This window comes from Aspergillus neoniger (genome assembly GCF_003184625.1).
Source record: "Aspergillus neoniger CBS 115656 unplaced genomic scaffold BO87scaffold_25, whole genome shotgun sequence".
NCBI lineage: Eukaryota > Fungi > Ascomycota > Eurotiomycetes > Eurotiales > Aspergillaceae > Aspergillus > Aspergillus neoniger.
Window position 1 is genome coordinate 481140 of NW_020291153.1, and position 21056 is coordinate 502195.

General features: G+C 51.0%; 9 protein-coding genes across 9 annotated transcripts; 8 read left to right on the forward strand and 1 right to left on the reverse strand.

Annotated features, from left to right (window-relative positions):
* Window positions 1–90: 90 nt before the first annotated feature.
* On the forward strand, window positions 91–3260 carry BO87DRAFT_408443 (oligopeptide transporter; the record flags this gene model as incomplete). Its single annotated transcript, XM_025626151.1, has 13 exons — window positions 91–283; window positions 342–398; window positions 461–537; window positions 587–745; window positions 801–931; window positions 982–1264; window positions 1313–1488; window positions 1542–2148; window positions 2196–2268; window positions 2315–2496; window positions 2546–2663; window positions 2720–2806; window positions 2871–3260. 13 exons carry the CDS (start codon window positions 91–93, stop codon window positions 3062–3064), a joined length of 2337 nt encoding a protein of 778 aa, XP_025477721.1. The 3' UTR covers window positions 3065–3260.
* A 616-nt stretch (window positions 3261–3876) lies between these two features.
* On the forward strand, window positions 3877–6040 carry BO87DRAFT_363551 (MFS transporter). The gene is made up of 4 exons (XM_025621692.1): window positions 3877–4455; window positions 4522–5508; window positions 5562–5693; window positions 5742–6040. The coding sequence occupies exons 1-4, from the start codon at window positions 4151–4153 to the stop codon at window positions 5983–5985; spliced, it is 1668 nt and encodes a 555-aa protein (XP_025477722.1). The 5' UTR covers window positions 3877–4150; the 3' UTR covers window positions 5986–6040.
* A 671-nt stretch (window positions 6041–6711) lies between these two features.
* On the forward strand, window positions 6712–8438 carry BO87DRAFT_378509 (DUF500-domain-containing protein). The gene is made up of 3 exons (XM_025623806.1): window positions 6712–6907; window positions 7003–7106; window positions 7169–8438. Exons 1-3 carry the CDS (start codon window positions 6850–6852, stop codon window positions 7961–7963), a joined length of 957 nt encoding a protein of 318 aa, XP_025477723.1. The 5' UTR covers window positions 6712–6849; the 3' UTR covers window positions 7964–8438.
* Window positions 8439–8526: 88 nt separating this feature from the next.
* On the forward strand, window positions 8527–10693 carry BO87DRAFT_378511 (C6 transcription factor). Its single transcript, XM_025623807.1, has 2 exons — window positions 8527–8987; window positions 9065–10693. Exons 1-2 carry the CDS (start codon window positions 8595–8597, stop codon window positions 10628–10630), a joined length of 1959 nt encoding a protein of 652 aa, XP_025477724.1. The 5' UTR covers window positions 8527–8594; the 3' UTR covers window positions 10631–10693.
* Window positions 10694–10912: 219 nt separating this feature from the next.
* Window positions 10913–12281, forward strand: BO87DRAFT_339267 (NmrA/HSCARG family protein). Its single transcript, XM_025620615.1, has 3 exons — window positions 10913–11303; window positions 11359–11779; window positions 11839–12281. The coding sequence occupies exons 1-3, from the start codon at window positions 11130–11132 to the stop codon at window positions 12174–12176; spliced, it is 933 nt and encodes a 310-aa protein (XP_025477725.1). The 5' UTR covers window positions 10913–11129; the 3' UTR covers window positions 12177–12281.
* Window positions 12282–12708: 427 nt separating this feature from the next.
* BO87DRAFT_363561 (MFS general substrate transporter) lies at window positions 12709–14930 on the forward strand (the record flags this gene model as incomplete). Its single annotated transcript, XM_025621693.1, has 14 exons — window positions 12709–12810; window positions 12866–12943; window positions 12993–13072; window positions 13116–13197; window positions 13246–13299; window positions 13349–13419; window positions 13474–13633; window positions 13695–13748; window positions 13798–13849; window positions 13899–14006; window positions 14058–14148; window positions 14196–14319; window positions 14366–14457; window positions 14512–14930. The coding sequence occupies 14 exons, from the start codon at window positions 12709–12711 to the stop codon at window positions 14834–14836; spliced, it is 1473 nt and encodes a 490-aa protein (XP_025477726.1). The 3' UTR covers window positions 14837–14930.
* A 388-nt stretch (window positions 14931–15318) lies between these two features.
* BO87DRAFT_441056 (phthalate transporter) lies at window positions 15319–17369 on the forward strand (the record flags this gene model as incomplete). The annotated part of the gene is made up of 6 exons (XM_025627982.1): window positions 15319–15549; window positions 15603–15728; window positions 15778–15990; window positions 16044–16541; window positions 16593–16685; window positions 16736–17369. The coding sequence occupies 6 exons, from the start codon at window positions 15319–15321 to the stop codon at window positions 17003–17005; spliced, it is 1431 nt and encodes a 476-aa protein (XP_025477727.1). The 3' UTR covers window positions 17006–17369.
* BO87DRAFT_378514 (caleosin family protein) lies at window positions 17056–18357 on the reverse strand. The gene is made up of 5 exons (XM_025623808.1): window positions 18028–18357; window positions 17732–17956; window positions 17501–17662; window positions 17346–17438; window positions 17056–17290 (listed from the first exon to the last, which is right to left on the reverse strand). Exons 1-5 carry the CDS (start codon window positions 18268–18270, stop codon window positions 17165–17167), a joined length of 849 nt encoding a protein of 282 aa, XP_025477728.1. The 5' UTR covers window positions 18271–18357; the 3' UTR covers window positions 17056–17164.
* Window positions 18358–19153: 796 nt separating this feature from the next.
* Window positions 19154–20920, forward strand: BO87DRAFT_363566 (FAD-dependent oxidoreductase; the record flags this gene model as incomplete). The annotated part of the gene is made up of 1 exon (XM_025621694.1): window positions 19154–20920. One exon carries the CDS (start codon window positions 19154–19156, stop codon window positions 20918–20920), a length of 1767 nt encoding a protein of 588 aa, XP_025477729.1.
* Window positions 20921–21056: the final 136 nt, after the last annotated feature.

Below are 21056 nucleotides of genomic sequence, written 5' to 3' on the forward strand. Positions count from 1 at the left end.
GACCTCGGTGCATATCCCTTACAAAGGCTTGCTCATTCGGTCGCTCCTGCGCCAAACGTTGTCCTCTTTGTTACTCAGGAGGCAGCAGGCATGGATTCGGTTCATCATCCAGAAAATGAGGCCAAAGATGCCATCGAGACTAAGCAAGCTGGTGTCACCGACGTGGACGCCGAGCTGCTCGAGGAGAATGATGATCTGAAAAGGCAGAACATTGTCGCCGAACAGAAGGAGCTTACTCCTCTCGAGGCCTTCAAGTGGAACGTTGAGGGGGACCAATCGCCCTGTGAGTATTGCTGGCCTGTTTGGCTGATGTGGTTCGTTCACTGATAGAGGTTATTCAGTTCCAGAAGTCGCTGCGTGTGTGCCAAACACCGATGATCCTACCTTACCATGCAACAGTCAGTCAATTCCGTCCAGGCGAATGGAGGGGTGTACTGGCCAACATACTGATGTGACACAGCATTCCGGGCATGGGTTCTGACCACGATATTTGTTATGGTCTTCGCGGCAGTCAATCAATTTTTCAGTCTGCGATATGTACGTGCGAACCTCCATTTGTACGTCGTGTCTGGAACTAACTGTTTAGCCATCCCTCACTGTCCAATATGTTGTCGCTCAGTTACTCGTCTACCCCATCGGACGAGGATGGGAGAGGCTGCCGCGATGGAGGATACCTCTTGGAAGATTGTCCTTTGACTTGAACCCGGGGCCGTTCAGCATCAAGGAGCATGCACTCATTACCATTGTAAGAGCAATTAAGTATACTATGGCGTTTATACCCCAAAGGCTAATTGAACCAGTGTGTGAACATCAGTGCCTCAACTGCTTATGCCTCCAGCTCCCTCGTAGCCATCGTTATGCCGCAATATTGGGGCAAGGACTACGGGGCGGGGTTCTCATTCCTATACCTCTTGACCTCGCAAATGATGGGGTAAGTGTTCCAATCGCACTTCCCACCAGCACACCTGCCTGACAATATAGGTTCGGCCTTGCTGGAATGTGCCGGCGTTGGCTTGTCTATCCTGCGGCCTTGATTTGGCCTCAATCTCTATCCTCCACGGTCTTGTTCCGTGCCCTGCATGAGCCCCAAAATACCGCACCCGCCAATGGTTGGAGACTGAGTCGGTATAGCTTCTTTGGGTACGCGACTCTGTTTGCCTTTGCCATCTACTGGTTCCCCGACTACATCTGGACAACTCTTAGCGCGTTTGCATTCGTCACTTGGATTGCACCGCACAACCAGAAGGTCAACACTATCTTTGGTGTAAGTCTTACATACAGTATGCTTCCATAGGCTTGCTGACATGGGTAGATGGACTCGGGTCTGGGGCTGCTGCCGCTCAGTCTGGACTGGACGCAGATTAACTACGCCGGATACCCTCTCATGACCCCTTTCTACATTACCTGCAATGCCTTTGCCGTGGTAGTCTTTTTCTACCTCTTCCTCTCCCCAATCCTATACTACAAGGATGTCTGGTTTAGCGCATAGTGAGTGCTTAACCTTGGATACACATGGAGATGTCTGTTAACAGCATGCTCAGCCTGCCTTTGCTCTCTTCTTCCACCTTCGACAACACCGGAAGCGAATACAATGTGACCCGAGTCGTCAACTCTAACGGGGATTTCGTCCTCAGTAAATACAAAGAGTATTCGCCAATGTATCTTTCCATGTCGTACACGCTCACCTACGGCTTGTCCTTCGCGGCGGTGACAGCCATCGTGGTTCACACCTACCTTTACAACGGATCCGAGATCTGGGCCAAGTTCAAGAACGCTCGTCACGGTGGTGAAGACATTCATCGTCGCTTGATGCGTGCTTACCCTGAAGTTCCGGATTGGTGGTACGGCGCGTTGTTCGTTGTCATGGCGGGCCTGGGAATCCTTACCACGAAGTATTGGGAGACAGGCTTGCCGGTCTGGGGTTTCATCGTGGTGTGTTGCGGAATGGGCGTGGTGCTCATTGTCCCAGAAGGTATCCTCGAGGGGACAACAAACCAGCGCATCTTTCTCAATATTATCACAGAGCTGATCGCCGGTTACGCGTGGCCCGGCAAGCCCATTGCCAACATGATGGTCAAATGTTACGGGTATAATGCCGTTAAGCACGGGATGGACTTTGCTCAGGACCTCAAAATGGGGCAGTACATGGTAAGCCTAACCGATAGATCGCAGGCTGCAAGTATTAACGGGTCTAGAAAATTCCTCCCCGTGTTCTGTTCTTCGGACAGATATATGCCAGTATCCTCGCCACGATGACTCAGACAGGAGGTAAGAACGTTAATACCCATCAACAGACACGAGCTAATAACAGCAGTGCTCCGCTGGATGATGGGCAATATTTCTGGCCTATGCGATACCGACAATGCCCAGCGATTTACCTGTGCCAGCGCCAAGGTAATGTACAACGCCAGTCTGATCTGGGGTACCATTGGACCACAGCGGATGTTCCAGTCCGGACAAGTCTATCACTCGTTGATGTACTTCTTTCTCATCGGTGTATGTTTGACCTGCTCCTCATATGTTGTATACTTGCTGACAGAGCCAGCCCGTTGTGACGGTGATTGTGTACCTGATCTACCGACGTTATCCGCAGAGTTGGGTCAAATATGTCAACGTACCCATTTTCTTCAATGCTGCAGGAAACATTCCTCCTGCCAATACTAGTTCGTTTGCTCCTTCTTACCATTTGAGCATACAACGAAATGCTAACATGGCTCAGCACAATACTCGCTCTGGTTCATCTTCGGATTCCTGTTCAACTACCTCATTCGCAAACGTGCCTTGGCTTGGTGGAAGAAGTACAACTGTGAGTATTCCCCGTCCACCAGTGAGACGATGTCAAGTGCTCAATACTAATCACTACTCAATAGACCTCTTCCAGGCAGCGATGGATACCGGTACGGCCATTGCCACCATTGTGATTTTCTTCGCCCTCGGGTACACGAACACCACCTTCAACTGGTGGGGAAATACAGTGGGATCGAACACCGACGATCAGAACTCCGTGCCATGGCTGACAGTGCCTGCCGGGGGCCATTTCGGCAAGGGGCCTGGTGAGTTTTAATAGAATTTGGCCATCATGGGTACACTGTGGTGGGGTAGCATTGTTGATACACTGCCGACATATATGTGATAGTGGAAGATGGTTGCCCCGTGGATTTTACTATAACCTTGATATAACTAGTAGAACAATGAGATCAATAGTGAATATACAATAAGATGATATGGTATAAGTCTAGGTGCCTACCGCCTGGAGCAAGGTTAACGAGTAAGCGAACAAGACACCAGCGAGATGAGTGGAGGCCTGGGGAGGATGGTAGAGAAAGAGTACAATAAAGATAATGATATACTTATGCTCTGATAACCACACAACTACATTATGTATATTAAATAAAAATAGATAACAGCTGAGCAATCAGGAGCTGCCCTGATCTGACGGGAACGATTTCAGTGACGCTCTGACAACCACATGGATTGATGCAAATCATACCAACCAATGAAGACTTATCCGTCAGTCGGATGCGTAAGGCAGTGACATCAAACGCCTCTAAACAAATTGACTAGTCCAGCCCACTTTCATCCCTTATCAACATGTCTTGTCTTTGTATACCAGAAAATTTTGTGTGCCCAACGCCTATCCTCGGATATCCTCGGTTGTTTTCGGGGTCAGCCACATTACCGAGCGGCTAGCCGTTGCACGAGCCACAACGCCGAGAGTATCCGCTGTCAAGCTGGGAGGGTATTATCCAGGGCAGACACCATGATTGGCTCCATGCCATCAAGAACGGAGTTGTGGCTGGTGGATCAGGGCCAGAAGGGAGTATCCGTAACGGCGCGCGGAAAAAGATGGATCGGGGGAACAAGGCATTGTTGGTGTCTCGGGCTCGGGATGGGTATGGTGCCATGGCCAGAAGGTGATGGAACAGCTATGAAAACCCTGATAGTGGGTGTTTCTCCAGTATGGCAATGGGGCCCTAGTGAAGTGGATTCTTTTTTTTTTTCTCTCTTTCTTGCTGGCTATTTTGTAACATGGGGCTCTTTAGTCACTGATACTTATATCTGGTGGTTTCCATGTCTCTTCTCAGGATGATTGTGAGAAAAGAGCGTGTTGTTTCACTCGGTCTGCGGAGTGCAGTGCTATCGGCAAGCCATGGAACACGTTACCGAACACACCAAAGAAATCTCTCCGATTCATACCTCCGATAGTGACGATTACTCCGATGATCATCCCGATGAACACCCCGATTCCCTTGAGCTTGCTCGCATCAACACATACCGTCTGCAACAACGTGCTACCGTAGGGTCCACGAGAGGCCCTGAGCCTCGCCAGGAATGGCTGCCCATGGGTGCTGGGAAAGAGTATCCGCCTTCGCTTCCTGATCCGGAGAAATATGTCGTCGAGTTTGATGGTGCAGATGATCCTCTTCATCCTTGGAACTGGTCTATCTTGCGGAGGTAGGTAGGACTTGGAGAAGGAATACGTCGTCTCGATATGAAGAATACATTGCTCATCGCATCTAGGAGTGTTCTAGTCACCATCCTTTGCTATTGCACCTTCGCCACAGCCTTCACCAGTGCCGTTTTCTCTGCCGCCGTCAGTGCTGTAAGTGAGGAATACCACGTCGGGAGAGAAGTCAGCACCCTCGGAGTCACCTTGTACGTTCTCGGATTCGCTGCTGGACCGACTATCTGGGCCCCGGCCTCTGAACTCATTGGACGACGCTGGCCGTTGTCTATCGGGCTCTTCGGATGCGGTATCTTCACCATTGCCTCTGCCACCGGGAAAGACATTCAGACCATCATGATCAGTCGCTTCTTCGCTGGTCTTTTTGCTGCCAGTCCCGTCTCGCTTGTCCCCGCCGTCTTTGCCGATTTGTTCAGCGCAGCGCACCGTGGAGTCGTCATGTCGATCTTCTGCATGGCAGTATTTATCGGCCCGTTCGCTGCGCCGTTTGTGGGCGGATTCATTGCCGCGAGTCCGTTGGGATGGCGCTGGACCATGTACATCTCGGCTATCATGGTATTTCTTGCCTTCGTGCTGGTGTTCTTCTTCCTCGATGAGTCGTATGCACCTGTCATTCTGGTCCGCAAGGCTGCTGTTCTCCGTCGACAGACCCGTAACTGGGGCATCCATGCCAAGCAGGACGAGGTGGAGGTTGACATCAAAGAGTTGGTTCGGAATAACTTCACTCGTCCGTTGAGTATGCTTATCACGGAGCCGATCCTGCTTCTCATCTCGCTGTACATCTCTTTCGTATACGGCCTCATCTATGCCCTTCTCGGTGCCTACCCGGTGGTCTTCGATGACGTTTATGGAATGAGCGCGGGCGTGGGAGGCCTCGCATTTATCGGTCTTATCCTGGGAGAGCTAGTCGGAGGCGTCTTCATTCTCTGTTTGCAGGGATCTTATAAGTGCAAGCTGGCAGCGAACGGGGGCAAGCCTATTCCCGAATGGCGTCTTCCAGCTGCAATTGTCGGCGCTGTCGCATTTGCTATTGGCATGTTCTGGTAGGTATCCTTGTTTTTTTACTGCCACGCCGGATGATGCTGACCAAAACCAGGTTCGGTTGGACCGGATATACGAATAAGATCCACTGGATGGCTCCGACAGCAGCTGGTATCCTAATCGGGTTCGGCATCCTGTGCATCTTCCTGCAGTGCTTCAACTATATCGTTGACTGCTATCCCACTTTGTAAGTAACTTCCTCCTGCCCACCATGACACCGTGCTAACTACAGCAGGGCTGCATCCACCATTGCGGCGAATACTATCCTCCGATCGGCTGTGGGCTGCGTCTTCCCGTTGTTTTCGCGGCAGATGATGGTCAATTTGGGAGTGCAGTGGGCGGGAACTCTGCTGGGGTGTATTGCGGCCATTATGATTCCCATGCCCGTTGCGTTTATGATCTTTGGGCCGTGGATCCGTCAGCGGAGTAAGCTGGCTGCGTCGCCGGCTCGCGATACGGAAAAGACCAGTAATACTTGATGTTGTTATGACTGAGAAAACTGTACATAGAATAGATTAATGATGTTATGTTTGCACCAGAAACTATCTCCTGTAGCTCGGGGACGTCCTTGAAGACCGGCACAGCTTTGGGGGAACAGGCTTCTCCCCGATCTACCCCTGCTCCGGTAGCCAGGTCGCCATGAGATTCATTCTTATCATCCTGTAGGGGTAAGGATGACGCTATAGTGCGGTTCCTTGTCGTTCGCCAATACCAATTTAATATATAAAATAGGAGGTTATACTAGAGTTCACGGTAGTTGTCAGCTGCTCAAGACGGAAATATATATCTACTAACTGCCACTATTATATCGTGATAAACCAGAGCTAAATCGGCAAGCAATTCCAAACATCCCACTGTCTCCGCCACTTATTTGGGACCAGACTAGCCTACAAAGCAGAAATGTAGTAGTATTCGAGAATGCACGGGTTTGTCATGAATGAGGACCCCCACCGAAGTGGTTGCTGAATTGAGATGGTCAGCGTGCATGGGACACGGCAGAGAAAGAGTGATGGGATCCACTCTGGCTTGCACAAGCTGATCCTGCTGGCCCCCAATCCATTGATTTCATGCGCTGGCCGACTTTAGCTCCTCCACTCACGATGATGATCCAAGTAGCCTGGACTGATGATTGGGAGGAGCAAAGAACACCTAAATTGCGCCTCAACACAAGCCCCCCGCTATTTGAGATAACAGAGAGTCAAAATGTCGATTTTAGACCACTTCCCCCACTTGAATGAGGAGCTTGATTTTTCTGTTTCTGTGTCACTCTGCTCCTGTATCGCGAGCGAACTCATTCATCGATTTTCTTCATCATAGCCTGGAATAGAAGGATCATTGCAACCATGCCGCCATTCGAGAAGCTCAGGAAAATGCACAGCCCTTTCCCAGGCTCCTTTCGCAGTAGGCTCACTCCCCCGTCTATACCACACACAGCGACGTCGGCCTGGGTTCTGCGGTTGCTACAAAAGACAGCGACTGACCAACAATTCCTGCAGGTGAATGTAACAAAGCCGCCCAGATTCTAGATGCCTTTACGAACCCATTGAACCCAGACGGCCGCGCTAGTCTCATTCCCCCGAAGATCCTCGGAGCTGCCAAGGCAAGTGGCATTACAACGGTCGCAAATAATCCCCACGCCATTGACTGACCGGTCGAGCGCAGGGCTTTGCAATATTTTCTGTGTCAAAACTGGGTATCGTTGGCTCAGTACGAATGGGCTCGGGCATCTTAATCGCCCGCCTCGAGGAGGGCGACTGGTCTGCGCCTTCGGCCATTCTGACAGCGGGAGTTGGAGTAGGGTCCCAAGTGGGCTTGGAGGTGACCAACTTTGTCTTCGTCCTCAACACAACCAGCGCTGTTCGCACATTCGCCCAGCTGGGGAGTTTGTCCCTGGGCAAGACTGCCTCGTTTGCCATGGGTCCATCGGGTAGATTTGGAGAGGTCAACGGGGTGGTCAGCGCCGGTGGAATGGCGGGCATTTTCGTCTACGGTCATAATCAGGGTTTCTTTGGTGGCTTCAGCACCGAAGGGAGCATGATCTTCGAACGCCGCGGCGCAAACCAGAAGCTATACGGAAAGAAGATCAAGGCGCGCGATTTGATCGAGGGCCAATTCCCACCTCCAAATGAGGCGGATGAGTTGATGCGCGTGTTGCGCTCCGATCTCTTTGCTCCTCGACCAGAATTGTACGCGACCTCCTCAGCGTCCACAAAAGGCTCCATCTCGTCCGGACGGCCGTCACAGTCGTCTGCAGGAACGAAGATTCAGAAGATGCCCATCGAGATGCCCGCCGATGAGATCGTCCAGTTACCCGCCGAACTGCCCGCTGAATTCATCGCCGAGCTTCCAGCAGAGGTGGTGCCGGATATCTACTACGACAAATCGGTTGGCTCCTCGGAGACGCTGCTGCCCGAGTTGCCCTCAGAGACAGCCTCGCTGCGGCCTGCGAAGAGTTGATTGCATCAAGGAGAGGAACAGTACATATAACAAGGGAACATCACTCAGATGTTGAACTCTTGGGAGGCAACTCGCTCCCAGCACGGTCGGGGCTGCAGAAATAACAGTGAATAGCCTTGGCTGGCCACGATCGGACCTCTCATCACAGGAGCATGCACGATGCACACTGAAGTACTATCCCGGAAAGGGATCTCAACCTCGCACCTAATGGTAGCTGTTGGATCATCCCAAGTAACTAGCCACATCCTCTTAAGGCAAGCAAGAGAGGGTGATGGCGCGCATGGGGAGGATTAGGGAGCAAGAAAGTGACACGCGGCGAGTAAGCTGGAACAACGACTCCTACAGTATTATCCTAGCTTGATATATAGCAGTGAAAGTAATCATATACAGTGTGATGGTGGGTGCGGGACAGACAAAGAGTGGTCAGTAATCGGCTCTGGTTGTGTTAAAATCAGACGTCGGTGAAGATCACAAGACGCGACCGTGGGTTTCATTCTCCTTCTGTCAGTGTCTCGGACCGCGCCCGATTCCTCTTTTCTCCCAACTCAACCCAATCAGTCTCCAAACATCATACCCTCTGTTCCGCCAGACTCATTCTTGAAAACCCTCTCAGGGATGGCGATGTCGCAAGATGGATGATAGTGGCACGTATCCCCGTAGCTGCATCCCCTGCAACCGCCGCAAGGTCCGATGCGACCGGAGGCTTCCCTGCGGTCGATGTGTCAAGGGCGGCGAACAATGTGTCTTTCCTGGTCCTAAACGAGCACCGCGACAGCTGAAACGCCCCCCAATCGCCGAGGTGCTGGCCCAGCTGCGACACCTGGAGCAAGAGGTCCAGCTCCTGCGCGCCCAAGCTCAGCAACCTGCGGAGGCTGGATCGGCTTCTAGCTCGTCTCCTCTCGGCCATTCCCAGGAGGAGGCCGCTGGCCCACTGGAACCAGGCCAGCGGGAAGGCAGGCTGGTTGTCAAGGAAGGTAAAAGTCGTTATGTGGGGGATGCACCCTCGGCCGTACTGGGGGACAAGGTGAGATTTCCCTTCCTCGTATAATCCTGTTCTACTTCCCACAAGAGCCCTGACGGGTGTGTTCGTGACCACTATAGATCCGAGAACTACAGGACATCTGTGATGCATCATCCTCCGAGGATGAACTGGAGACCCCGGAGGCATCCGGCTTGCACTTCGCCAGTAGCCTTGGGGGCAACTGGCAGGGTCACAGTTTACGAAACACCTACCTGCAGCCGGACCAGATCCAGCGCTTATGGCAAGTCTACAAAAACAATGTAGTCCCGCTACTTGCCGTTCTACACGTACCGTCCGTGGAGATCATGGTTCGTGAAGAGTCCGAGAACATCAATCCGGACCCTTCTCGCGAAGCGCTCATTCTGGCTGTGTGCTTTGCTGCCATCGTAAGTTTACCCCCAGACCAGTGCATGAGCTTGGTGGGTGTAGATTGCGAAAAGGCGGTTCAGAGCTACCAGCTTGCAGTCGACCAGGCTTTGGTGAGAGCCAACTTCATCAAAGCTCAAAACATCAGTGTTCTGCAAGCTGCAGTGATATTCTTGCTCTGCCTTCGTTGGAGGGGGGATGCCAGACTCGTCTGGGCGGCGTCTGCCGTCGTGGTTCGTGTGGCTCAGGGACAAGGCGTCCATCGCGACGGTCAAAGCCTCGGACTCAGCCCGTTTGACTCGGAAATGCGGCGTCGCTTATGGTGGCACATCTGTGTCCTGGATATGGTGTGCTCCGAAGACCAAGGAACCGACACCCAGATCCAGCCAGGCATGTTTGACACTCGACTCCCGCATAACATTGACGGGGAAGATCTGACCCCTTCGATGACTGAGCTGCCACCGGAAAAAACAGGCGCCACTGATATCACCCTCCTCATTATTCAGTGTGAGATCATCTCGGAACTCAACTGGCCAAATCGACGTAATGGTGCAAAGGATCCAGAATCCTCGGCCGATCAGGAACCGCTAGTTACCACTGTAGCGAACCGTCTGGAAAATCGGTATTTGCAACACTTGGACATCAATATCCCAGTTCAATGGGTTTACGCCATGATCATTCGGTTGACCCTGTCGAAGCTGTGGCTGTACGCTCATTACAACAAAATCCCCAGCCATGGGTCTGAACCCGAATGCTCGCAAGCCGCCTGCAATGATGCCTTTCGGGCGGCCGTCGAAACCATCAAATTCACCATTCTGCTGCATACCAACGAGAGTACTTCACACTGGGCGTGGTTGTGCAAGACGTATAAGCAATGGCACACGGTCGCATTCATTCTCGCCCAGCTGTGCAACCGCCCGATCACGGCCGAGACCGATCATGCCTGGCAGGTGGCGATGGAGATCCAGCGGCAATGGGAGCAGGATGGCTCGCCTCAGAGTGTCATGCTCCGGAAGCCGCTCAAGCGGTTGATGCAACGGACAGCTTCAACTAGGGCAGCCAAAATGGGTGTATCGCCAGGCTCCTCTCTGGGCACGGAGGTTAAGGATGGTGATAGTATGGGTTCGGAGTTGATGTCCTTAGATACCAACCCTGCTCCAGGCATGGATGTCTCCCCGATTCCCCTGGATCAAGGTTCTATTCCCTTAGATGTCCATTCGCTAGGGATGGCTGGTTTTGGTGTCTCGGGCATGGAGTGGCTGTGGGAGCCATTGCTGTAACGGTCGGGCTCCCAACCCCTTTGAAGGACGTATGTAGACGGCATAAATCAAATGTGAAAAACTCGACATATAATATCAATATACTTATATGTAACGTGTATGTGAAATCGGGTTGTGGAGAAAGCGATCATGGAACATGGCCATCATGTACTCTTAGATGTGTCACGGTCGGGGTGGCGATCCCCCTCGGCATTGATCTCAAACCCGACCCTCGTCCACTTTTAGTCAGGCTTCAATGTCTCTCTTACTAACCTCGGTCCCATATGAAGCCGATATACGAGGGGTATTTTGTCATTCATCTCTCTGACATTGACGCCGAAAGGGGTATGGAAGAGACCTCAATCTTGGTCAGCTGCAGTGGGTGGCCAAGGGACATATAATGGAGGCTTGCCCCGGGTCAATCCCATGCAGCAGAAGTCATCCATTGGCAATTACTCCACCAGACTGAAAGCAATACGAACTCAAGGAACCGAACAATTCATCTATCTCTCACAGCAAAATGTCCAAGATCATTACTGTCTTCGGTGCCACTGGCCAACAGGGCGGGTCCGTCATCCGCACGATCCTCAGCGACCCCGAACTTTCCAAGGAATTCAAGATCCGCGGTATCACACGCGATGCTAGCAAACCAGAAGCCCAGGCATTGGCCAAGCAGGGAGTCGAAATCCGAAATGTAAGGCTTGACGGCCCATAATTCTACCGCAAACCCACTCTAACAGTCTACATAGGCGGACATGAACTCTAAAGACTCTATCCGGAACGCCCTCGAGGGCAGTCACTCCGTCTTCCTAGTGACCACTCCCGCCTGGGGTATTGCTGGATCTGATGCAGAATTGGTCCACGGCAAGAACGTTGCCGACGTGGCTAAAGAGTTGAACGTCCAGCATCTCATTTTCTCTTCTCTGCTCAACGTGACAGAGACCACAGCCGGACGTCTCAAGAATGTCCATCACTTCGATCACAAAGCCCAGGTCGAGCAGTATATTCGCTCGCTGGGAGTTCCGGCTACCTTTGTCTTGCCGGGGTATTTTATGACCAATTACTCTGTTGTTGGTCTGCTGCGGAAGGGCGAGAACGGGGTATGGACTCTTGCTTATCCTGTTGGAAAGGAGGCTAAGTTTCCGTTGATTGATATCGCGGGTGATATGGGTATGTGATCTTTAAGCCATTTGCTCTAGCATGAGTGCCTTGACTGACAAGTTATGTAGGTAAATATGTCGCCGCCTCTTTGAAGAACCGGTCAGAGACACTCGGCACTCAGATCCTCGTGGCGGAGGATTACTACACTCCTACTCGCATTCTCGAAGAGTTCGAAGAGGTGACCGGACAGAAGTCCCAATTTGTGCAGGTCGATCCCGAAACGTACAAGTCATTCATGCCGGGTCCCATGGGCCAGGAAATGCTGGAGAACCACCTCTTCATTGGAAACCCTGGTTACTTCAATGGTCGGAGTCTCAACGAGAGTAAGGCTTTAGTGGCTAAGGCGGGGTATAAGCCCACCAGCTGGAAGGAATTCTTGCAGCAGAACAAGGCTTCGTTTGCCTAGTCTACCTGCGTTCTCTAGTCGGAGCTCAGTGGTGTAGTCGTCAAATCACCTAGGATGGGATTAGCTAGGATCTTGTGTAATCATATTATCGTGATATAATAATCGGATGGTTTTGGGATGGCCTAAATCATTTTTCTTATTTGTTTGAGCGACAAATCACTCGTAATCTTGGCGGCTGGTGGCGTAGTTAGGATACTTGACGCCGGTGCCGGATGTTACCTAATTTGATAGCTACAGTTAGAGGACTGCACCTGCATCTTTATCGGAGAGGATCTTCTAGACCTCAACGTCAGCAGCTTCCTGGTCTGCTTGGCGAATAACGGCGTGAATCAGACCAATTGAGCGGGGCGGGCTATACAGAGCACGCCTTCACATCCCGCCTTGATGCCATGCCTGCAGGTCGCCGATAAGACCTCACCGAACGCGCTTTCCTCCCACGACCTTAATGTCGCTGGAACTATATACCGGTCGTGGGCTCTAATCCGAATTCCACGGCTTTATGATTTCTCATTTTCAGTGAAAGTTCGCTAGGATGGATACGCCCGACGCTAATAACAAAGGCCCTATCGATAGGGTCTCATCTGTAAACGAGCAGCTATCGGATGAGATACGGCCGGAGGATGAGAGGGCACTGGTATTATTTCCAGTCCACAACATCGGAAATGTGTGCATCGACTGACCGATCCTAGGTATGGCGACTCGACTGCTTCTTCCTCGTCGTGGGGTTTCTGGGATATGCATTCAAATACCTGGACCAAACGAACATTGTTAGTACCCGCATGCATCACATAAACAATGTGTACTTATCATCGGCAGAGCAATGCCTATGTTTCCGGTATGGAGACAGATCTCGAACTCTATGGTAACGAGTACAATTATTTCACGACCTTCTTCAAGTATGTCATCACCTCTGACTACTGGCAATTCTGACTCCATCAGTATCGGATACATGATTATGCTCTACCCATCATGCATCATTATCTCCCACGTCGGGCCAGCTATATGGCTGCCAGCATGCGAAGTAACTTTTCTTCAGATAGAGTATTCATATAGCTAACCAACGAAATAGATTCTATGGGGTATACTTACCTGTTGCTTATCCACTGTCACGTCTGCTAAACAGGTATTTACCCCGAGTGTTTTGACAGGCATCGGCACAACTAATCGATTAGGTGTATGGCTTGCGTTTTCTCATTGGCTTCTTTGAGGGTGCGACGTGGCCTGGCTACTTTACCATTATCAGGTAAGTCGCTCAATCTTCTAGATAACCAAGTAGTCAGACTACTAATAAGCAAAGTCAATGGTATCTCCCGCACGAGATGGCCTTGCGTATGAGTTTGTATAACATGGCTCAGCCAGTTGGGGCAATGCTCTCGGGTGCCATGCAGGGCGCAATGTCAACCAATCTGGAAGGTGTCATGGGGCGAAGTGGTTGGAGATGGGCATTTATCATAAACGTATGTTCAACCTGATTGTATACTCGAGGGGATGAAGCTGATTAGTTTACGTCCTAAATAGGGGGTTTGCACCATATTCATTGCATTGTTGGCATTTGTCATCCTACCTGGCTTTGTGAGAAACCCCAGCTCTTCGGGTGGGATGCCCTGCTAAGTGACTATAGCCCGAAAGGCAAAATCCATTGTCCAAGATCTATCTCGGGCCACAGCATATTAGTAAGTGAAGATTATAGGAGATGTGGAGAAACTGGCTAAACTCATACAGATACTGCCATTGCACGTACACGCCGCGTGGGCCGGAAACCGCAGATCGGCATCCAGGTTAAAAGCTTTCTGCGCTGCTTCAAATTCTGGCATTTATGGTTGTTCGCCAGTATGGCTCCATCTCACCCTGCTGTAGCACGTATAACTGATCTTGACACAGTCGCGTGGGCAATCGGCACCGGCACAACGCCGACGAGCTACTTCAACCTCTGGCTCAAGTCGTTGAAAAACCCTGATGGATCCGCCAAGTAGTATGTATTTCTTACCATTCTATGCATCCAAGTCTGATGTAATTTAGCTCCGTGGCCATGCTCGACTACCTTCCGATCGCTGGTCAAGCAATCCAACTTGTCGCTGAAATCCTTTTCAGTGGGTTCAGTGACTATTTTGGAGTCAGACTGCCATTCCTCCTCTTGCATTCGGTAAGTCGCACCTGAGTAAGCACTACTCCGTACTGACCAAGTATAGGTGATCAACATAGTATCACTCATTATCCTGACGATCCAACCGAGCAATGAGCACACCTATATGGCTGGGTGGTATATGGACTATATTGGAGCGTAAGCCTCACCTATCCGACAGGTAATGATATCTAGCTGATATCTATTGTTTAGGGTCTCGACAATGCTGTTGTGTGCGTGGGCAGCTGCCCATTTGGAGACGGAGCCAGAAGTTCGCACCGTTCTGTTCGCCACCGGAACCCTCTTCGCGTATTTGCTAAGTGCCTTCCTTCCCATAGCTGCATATCCAGCATCGGAAGCTCCTCACTGGCGTATTGGAGCAAAGCTGTACCTCGGTCTTTCATGCTTGGCAGCGGTGTTGTTCGTTTGCATCCATTTTGCCTTTAAGTGGGAGGAGCGGAGAAAAGCTAAAACCCGCCAAGTTGACGATTGGAATGTGACTGCAGACGAACATGAAGTCAGTGAAGGGAGGGTTTAGGGGTAGAACGGAGATTCTGACGAGCTGAATAAACCAGCTCGTGATCTCCGTGGCAGCCTGGCAATTAGCATGTCTACCACGACGCTAATCGATCCTTGGCCCTACAACTTTCACCACTCACGCAAACCGCCATGTCTTCTTTCTTCGGCTTTCGGCGTTTAGAAATGGCTGAAGGAGATTATCTCCAGTCTGCAGGGTTTGGCTAGTCACATCGCTACGTTACACGTAGTAGCTTCATGGTTAACGCCGATTTCCGACCTCGAGCTTTCCCCGCAAATAAAAATCCATCCATTAGCATAGTTTCTTTTGCTATGACCTGATAAAGCATCTATAGTCTCAAGAATTGATTCCAATGTCGCCATCGATACCAAATTTGCATCATTGCTTTGATCATACTTTAGGTCCTACAAATCTCCCTAGGAGCAAGAGCACTCCCATCAATGTAGCCGACGGTTTAGTTGCAACGTCCTCAACTCGGGATGATGGCCGACGACGACACCATCAAAGGCCTGTCCGTTGAGGCAGAGAGCTCCCAAACCGATGATACGGAGCTGACTCCACAGGAGCAGCGACGGGTTATCCGTCGAGTTGACGCCCGATTGATTGTCATGCTGGGGTTCCTGCACACCGTATCGCTGCTTGACCGGGGAAACCTGTCTACTGCAGCGGTTGCGGGAATGGAAAAGGAATTGCACCTCCAGGGTAATCAATATGTGAGTTTTTTTTATCGCTGAAGAAACATGTCTATTCTAACACAGTCGTATAGAATATCATTGCTGTCGTGTTCTTTCCTCCCTACATCTGTCTGCAAATGCTGGGTCCAGTGCTGATTCGCAGGTTGGGCCCGAAGACCTTCCTTGCGGGCATTTGCTTTATCTGGGGTATTGCTATGGTAAGATATCACTGGAACACCCCTCCCGACGAAGAGCTAACCTGTTTAGATGTGCGGTGGATTCGTCCACAACTGGGCTCAACTAGCTGGCATTCGAATCATTATCGGAGCCTTGGAAGCAGGGTTCTTCCCTGCTGCTGTCTATCTTATTGCGACTTGGTACACCCGATATCAGATGCAAAAGCGATTTGCCATCTTCTATCTGCTCGGCTGTGTGGCATCAGCTTTTACCGGAATACTTTCCTATGGCATCACCTTCATGGTACGCGACCCCGTATTCTTCATTGCTTTCATGCTAAGAATCGGCTCGAACAGAACGGCCTAGGCGGCCTTACAGCCTGGCGCTGGATTTTCGTCATCCAAGGCCTCCTCACTTGCACGCTCGCAGCCATCAGCTACTTCGTCCTGATCAATTTCCTGGATCGGATGAGATCAAGCAAGAGCCGATTCCTCTCGGACCGAGAATACGACTTCATCACTCACCAGATCAACGACGACCGCGGGGACGTGAGACTCGAGCCCTTCAATCTGAAGAAGTACCTTGTCGCTGCACTGGACATTAATATCTGGGGATTTGGACTAGTGTACTTCTGCACTACATCTACTGCCTATTCGATCGCATATTTTCTGCCTCTGATATACAGGCAGGGAATGGGCTTTTCGATGGGAGCATCGTTGTGTCTCTTCGCTCCACCGTACGTGGCTGCGGGGATCACCATGATGGCAACATCGTGGATTGGAGATAAGTATCGGTTGCGGGGACCAATTATTGTTTTCAATGCCATGTTGGCATTGATCGGGCTTCCTTTGATGGTCATTTTTCCCTCATACAAATGTAACGGTAAACAAAGCTGACAAGACTAGACCTTCACCAAGAGCAACGGACCACGATTGGTCGGGTGCTTCCTTACTACCATGGGAGCCAACTCGAATGTACCTGCTGCTATGGCATATCAGGTAGAATTATACATCCTTCTGACCGTAGTATCAGTGCTGATTGACATTAGGCAAACAATGTCCGCGGTCAGTGGAAGCGAGCGGCCTGCAGCGCCATCTTTGTCGGTCTCGGTGCGTCGGGCGGCATGGTCGGATCTCTGGTCTTTCGGTCTCAGGATGCTCCGGAGTATCGGCCGGGAATGCTTACCTGCATTGGGTTGCAGGCTGCTGCGATAGTGCTGGTGGGGTTGTTAACCATTCGATTGTATCTGCGCAATCGTCGCGTGGATCGGGGAGAGTTGGTTATTGGGGATCTGCCGGGGTTTCGGTATACTTATTAGCTTGTTTACAGACGGTGCTGACTGGCTTAATTTATGTTCTGGTCTGCCATGCTTGAAGTCGCTGGTATTATGCTCGACGATGAAATCATACATGAGATGATGGCGATAACTACATCGCTCTAAATAAGTGTACAATGGTCTAATGCAATGCATGTATGCTTAGCCGTCCAAATATGCATTCCGATATCCCTTCACTGTCCGCTTCATCCATAATCCAGGTCTAAATCCCTGCGTCCATCCCCGGCCTGAAAGGTTCGCTTCCCGTACCTTCCAGAATAATGAGCCCTGTAATAATTATTAGCCGCATTCCTCAGTCCAACCAAGGCATAAATAGGCATACATCGTATACACCCCGCACATCTTCCTTCCAGACCTTGCCGTCCTTCTCAATTAGCAACCATGTGGTGCCCCATTCAAACAAGGCGGCTCCCCACTAGACTCCATGTCAGTTACATCTATCTTTTGCGCGAATGGTGGAGAGAAGAGTGAACATACACCAAACGGATCAGCCGCACATCTATTCCCATGCATCATATCAAACAGCTCCCGCAGTGTTAATGCGCCATCACCATCGCGATCATACTTCGCGAACATATTCTCGAATGATTGAGGAACGAAGCGTCCTTCGGGGTCGTAGGTATTGCTATCGGAGCCATGCTATCCATTCATCCATTAGCCATCTCCTCCTAGTGAAGGCGTAAATCCCCAATGGGAGGAGGTATGTACCTTGGCTTTATGAACCGCATCCACATATACCCTAAACCACGGATCCGGGAGATACGAATGTGCCAGACGAGTCGGATAGGAGAAGTTCAAATTGATGATTAGAACAGCTAAGAAGGAGAAGATGATATTGAATCCTAGGTCGCGAAAGCCGTTATATGTATCCCAGGGGTAGATTTGCCCGTCGCGGTCGCGGTCCCAGAAGAGGACATGTTGTTGGAGGGGGGTCTTCATCAGTTATCAAGTTAGTGGTATGTTTCAATCGATTATATAGAGTGCTTATTGAGGCTAGTACGTACAAAATCGCCAAATCGCTTTGTATAGCTCTCATCCCCGTCCGGCCGGTCAATTGAGGCGGTGGTGTTGGCCCGCGGAACACCCGGTTTCTCAATGTAGTCGTTCGTATAGCGGGCTGGTTGGCGGGCCGCAGTGACGGGGCATTCGGGGACAGTGGTGGAAAAGTCGACGCTGATAGAAGGCGGGCGGATGGGTTTGTCGAAATTGGGTAGTTGAGTTTCGGAGAAGGATACTTTGCGAGGCATTCTGGTGGTTATGGGATTATTCACTAGAGTCAATATTGGATCGGAGGAGGTAAAATGTAAATAAAACAGGGAGTAGAAGAGTCAGTTGTTGGTAATGGGAGATGACTGATTAGAAGATCGGAGATTCGTTCGTCAGGGTTGATGGCGTCATCGGTTCGGGAGTCATGGTGAGGTCATACTGGGTGCTATTGATTGTACATCACTTGAATAGTCACCCAATTCATCACTTAATTAGCGGCGTTTAATCGCCACTGAGAGTGTCATGATTACTGTTTATCAGTAGCAGCATGAAACACCCCAATTGAAAGAATATGGGGTGAATGGCTGGGAAATTTTCCGCTGAGGTGGTGTGGATATATTTTCCGCTGTTGAGTATTCATCTGCTAAAAGACCACTATGACTGGGTGGCTGAGGTATACGCTCAGAGGCTACCACTATGCGCAGGTCAAGTGACAAGAGCCCTCTAAGAAGTCTAATTTACAAGCCATACCCTCTAGCTGGGTCAGAGCTATACTGTCTAACCTAAAAGAAGGGACACGCACGCCTAGTTGGGGCCTGACAGTCTGCCCACAAACATAATGGTCTCCTACAGTATCTCCACCCCCCGGATACTACATCCACGCAGGCTGGTCTAGGCTATGCTTCCACCACCAGTCTCTGGGAAATTGTCTCTAAACCCGGTTTCAGGCAAATTCGAGGTCCTTGGCTCCATTGTCTCGATCCCAATCCGAACTTGATCTAGCTTTTGCACAATTCAATTCTTGGGTCTGTCGTTATGTCATCATGATGCCCCACGGGGTATATCGTGAACATAAACCCGCATTGAAACACCCAATCTGCCCGTTGTGAGTAGAGGGTTGATCTTGCTCTTCCCGACCTTGCCATGTTGTATAAACTGAGTTTTCGCGGCTTTGCTTGTCATCCTGCTAGTAAGCTTACTACGTTCAAACGGGTTAATTGCCAACTTCTGTATACTGTCTTTTCATACTCAACTTCAGCTCCCCCTCCCAAATCACGCAAACTAGCCACCATGTCCAGTCCCACCCATTGGATGAACACCTCCGGCGAGACGGACCCCGTCTGGGTTCACTCTATGCCCTACTCCAAATATCCCAAGTTCCCATCATTGAATGAGAACGTCGAAACCGAAGTCTGCATTGTCGGCTCAGGTATTGCCGGTATCTCCATTGCCTATGAGCTGGTCAATCGTGGAAAGCGAGTGACCATGATCGAGGCCCGCAATGTCCTGTCCGGCGAAAGTGGCCGTACCAGTGGCCATTTGTCCAATGCCTTGGACGATGGATACACCGAGATCCAGAAGAAGCATGGACACCAGGGTGCCAAAGCCGCCGCTGAGAGCCATACCTGGGCGCTCAAGCGAGTCGGGGAGATTTCCCGATCACTCGGAATCGAGTGCGAGTACCGTACGCTTCCAGGCTATGAGATCTCCCAGTACCCCCGTGGGGACCCAAACCATGATAAAGAGGTCTCCAGCCTGAAGAAGGAAGTTGAGCTGGCGAAGCAGCTTGGTCTTCCTGCGTCCTACCGCGATGGCCTCACCGTGAAGGGGTGGGATGGCAGCATCGACCAGCGGGACGGTGCCATTTTTGCAGACCAGGCGACGTTCCACCCGACCAAGTACTTTGTCGGCGTACTTGAGTGGCTGCAGAAGCAGCCAAACTTTCAATGCTATGCGCACACTCGCATGATGTCGTCCAGCGAGAGTGGCCTGGTGCAAGTGACAACCACAGACGGGTACACTATCACGGCCAAGGATATGGTCGAGGCGACTTGTGTGCCTCTTCAAAAACTGAGCGTCATCGCGGAGATGGAGTACATGCGCACCTACTGCATTGCCATTCGTGTTCCCAAGGGCTCGATCGAAGACTGCCTTCTCTATGACGAGGCAGAAGCATACAAGTACATTCGGTTCACCGAATGCGATGAGAATGACGACTATCTAGTGGTCGGAGGATGCGATCACAAGGTTGGCCAGGATACCACCAGTGGGCGTTTCGAGGAACTCGAGACCTGGGTCCGCGAACGCTTCACCAAGGCCGGGACAGTCGACTATAAGTGGAGTGGACAGATCTTCGAACCTGTGGATTACATGGCATTCATTGGAAAGAACCAGGGCCTGAATCATACATACATTGTCACAGGAGACAGTGGCAATGGTCTCACACACGGCGTGCTTGCTGGTAGACTTATTGCGGACGAGATAATGGGTATTGACAATCCTTGGGCCAGCCTATACAACCCCCACCGGCTGTCCAGCATCGCCAAGTCGCTGCCCAGTATGCTGGCGCATGATGTTCAAATCAATACCCAGTACAAGCGCTGGATGAAGTCCGACATTAAGGACATCGAGGACCTCGCCGTCGGCTCTGGAGGCGTAATCAAGGAGGGTCTGACAAACCCCGTAGCCGTGTACAAAGATGAGCAAGGCAAGGCGCATAAGTTCAGCGCCGTCTGTCCACACATGAAGGCGGTGTTGAACTGGAACGACACCGAGAAGAGCTGGGATTGCCCTGTGCATGGTAGTCGCTTCAGCTGCGATGGCGTTTGTGTGGAGGGGCCGTCCAAGGCGAACTTGAAACCCATGGATTCGTTCGCTCAGAAGGAGCAGCGGGCGCAGCAAGCCATTTAGGCAGCTGGAATGTGATCTATGGTTTTTTATGGGTAGTTGGTGTGTAGCATACGAAGCATAAAAAGTTCTAAGACGGAATCACTCCGGATCAATTGAAAAAGTTAGAAAAGTAGAGGATTTAAACGCTCCCGATCCA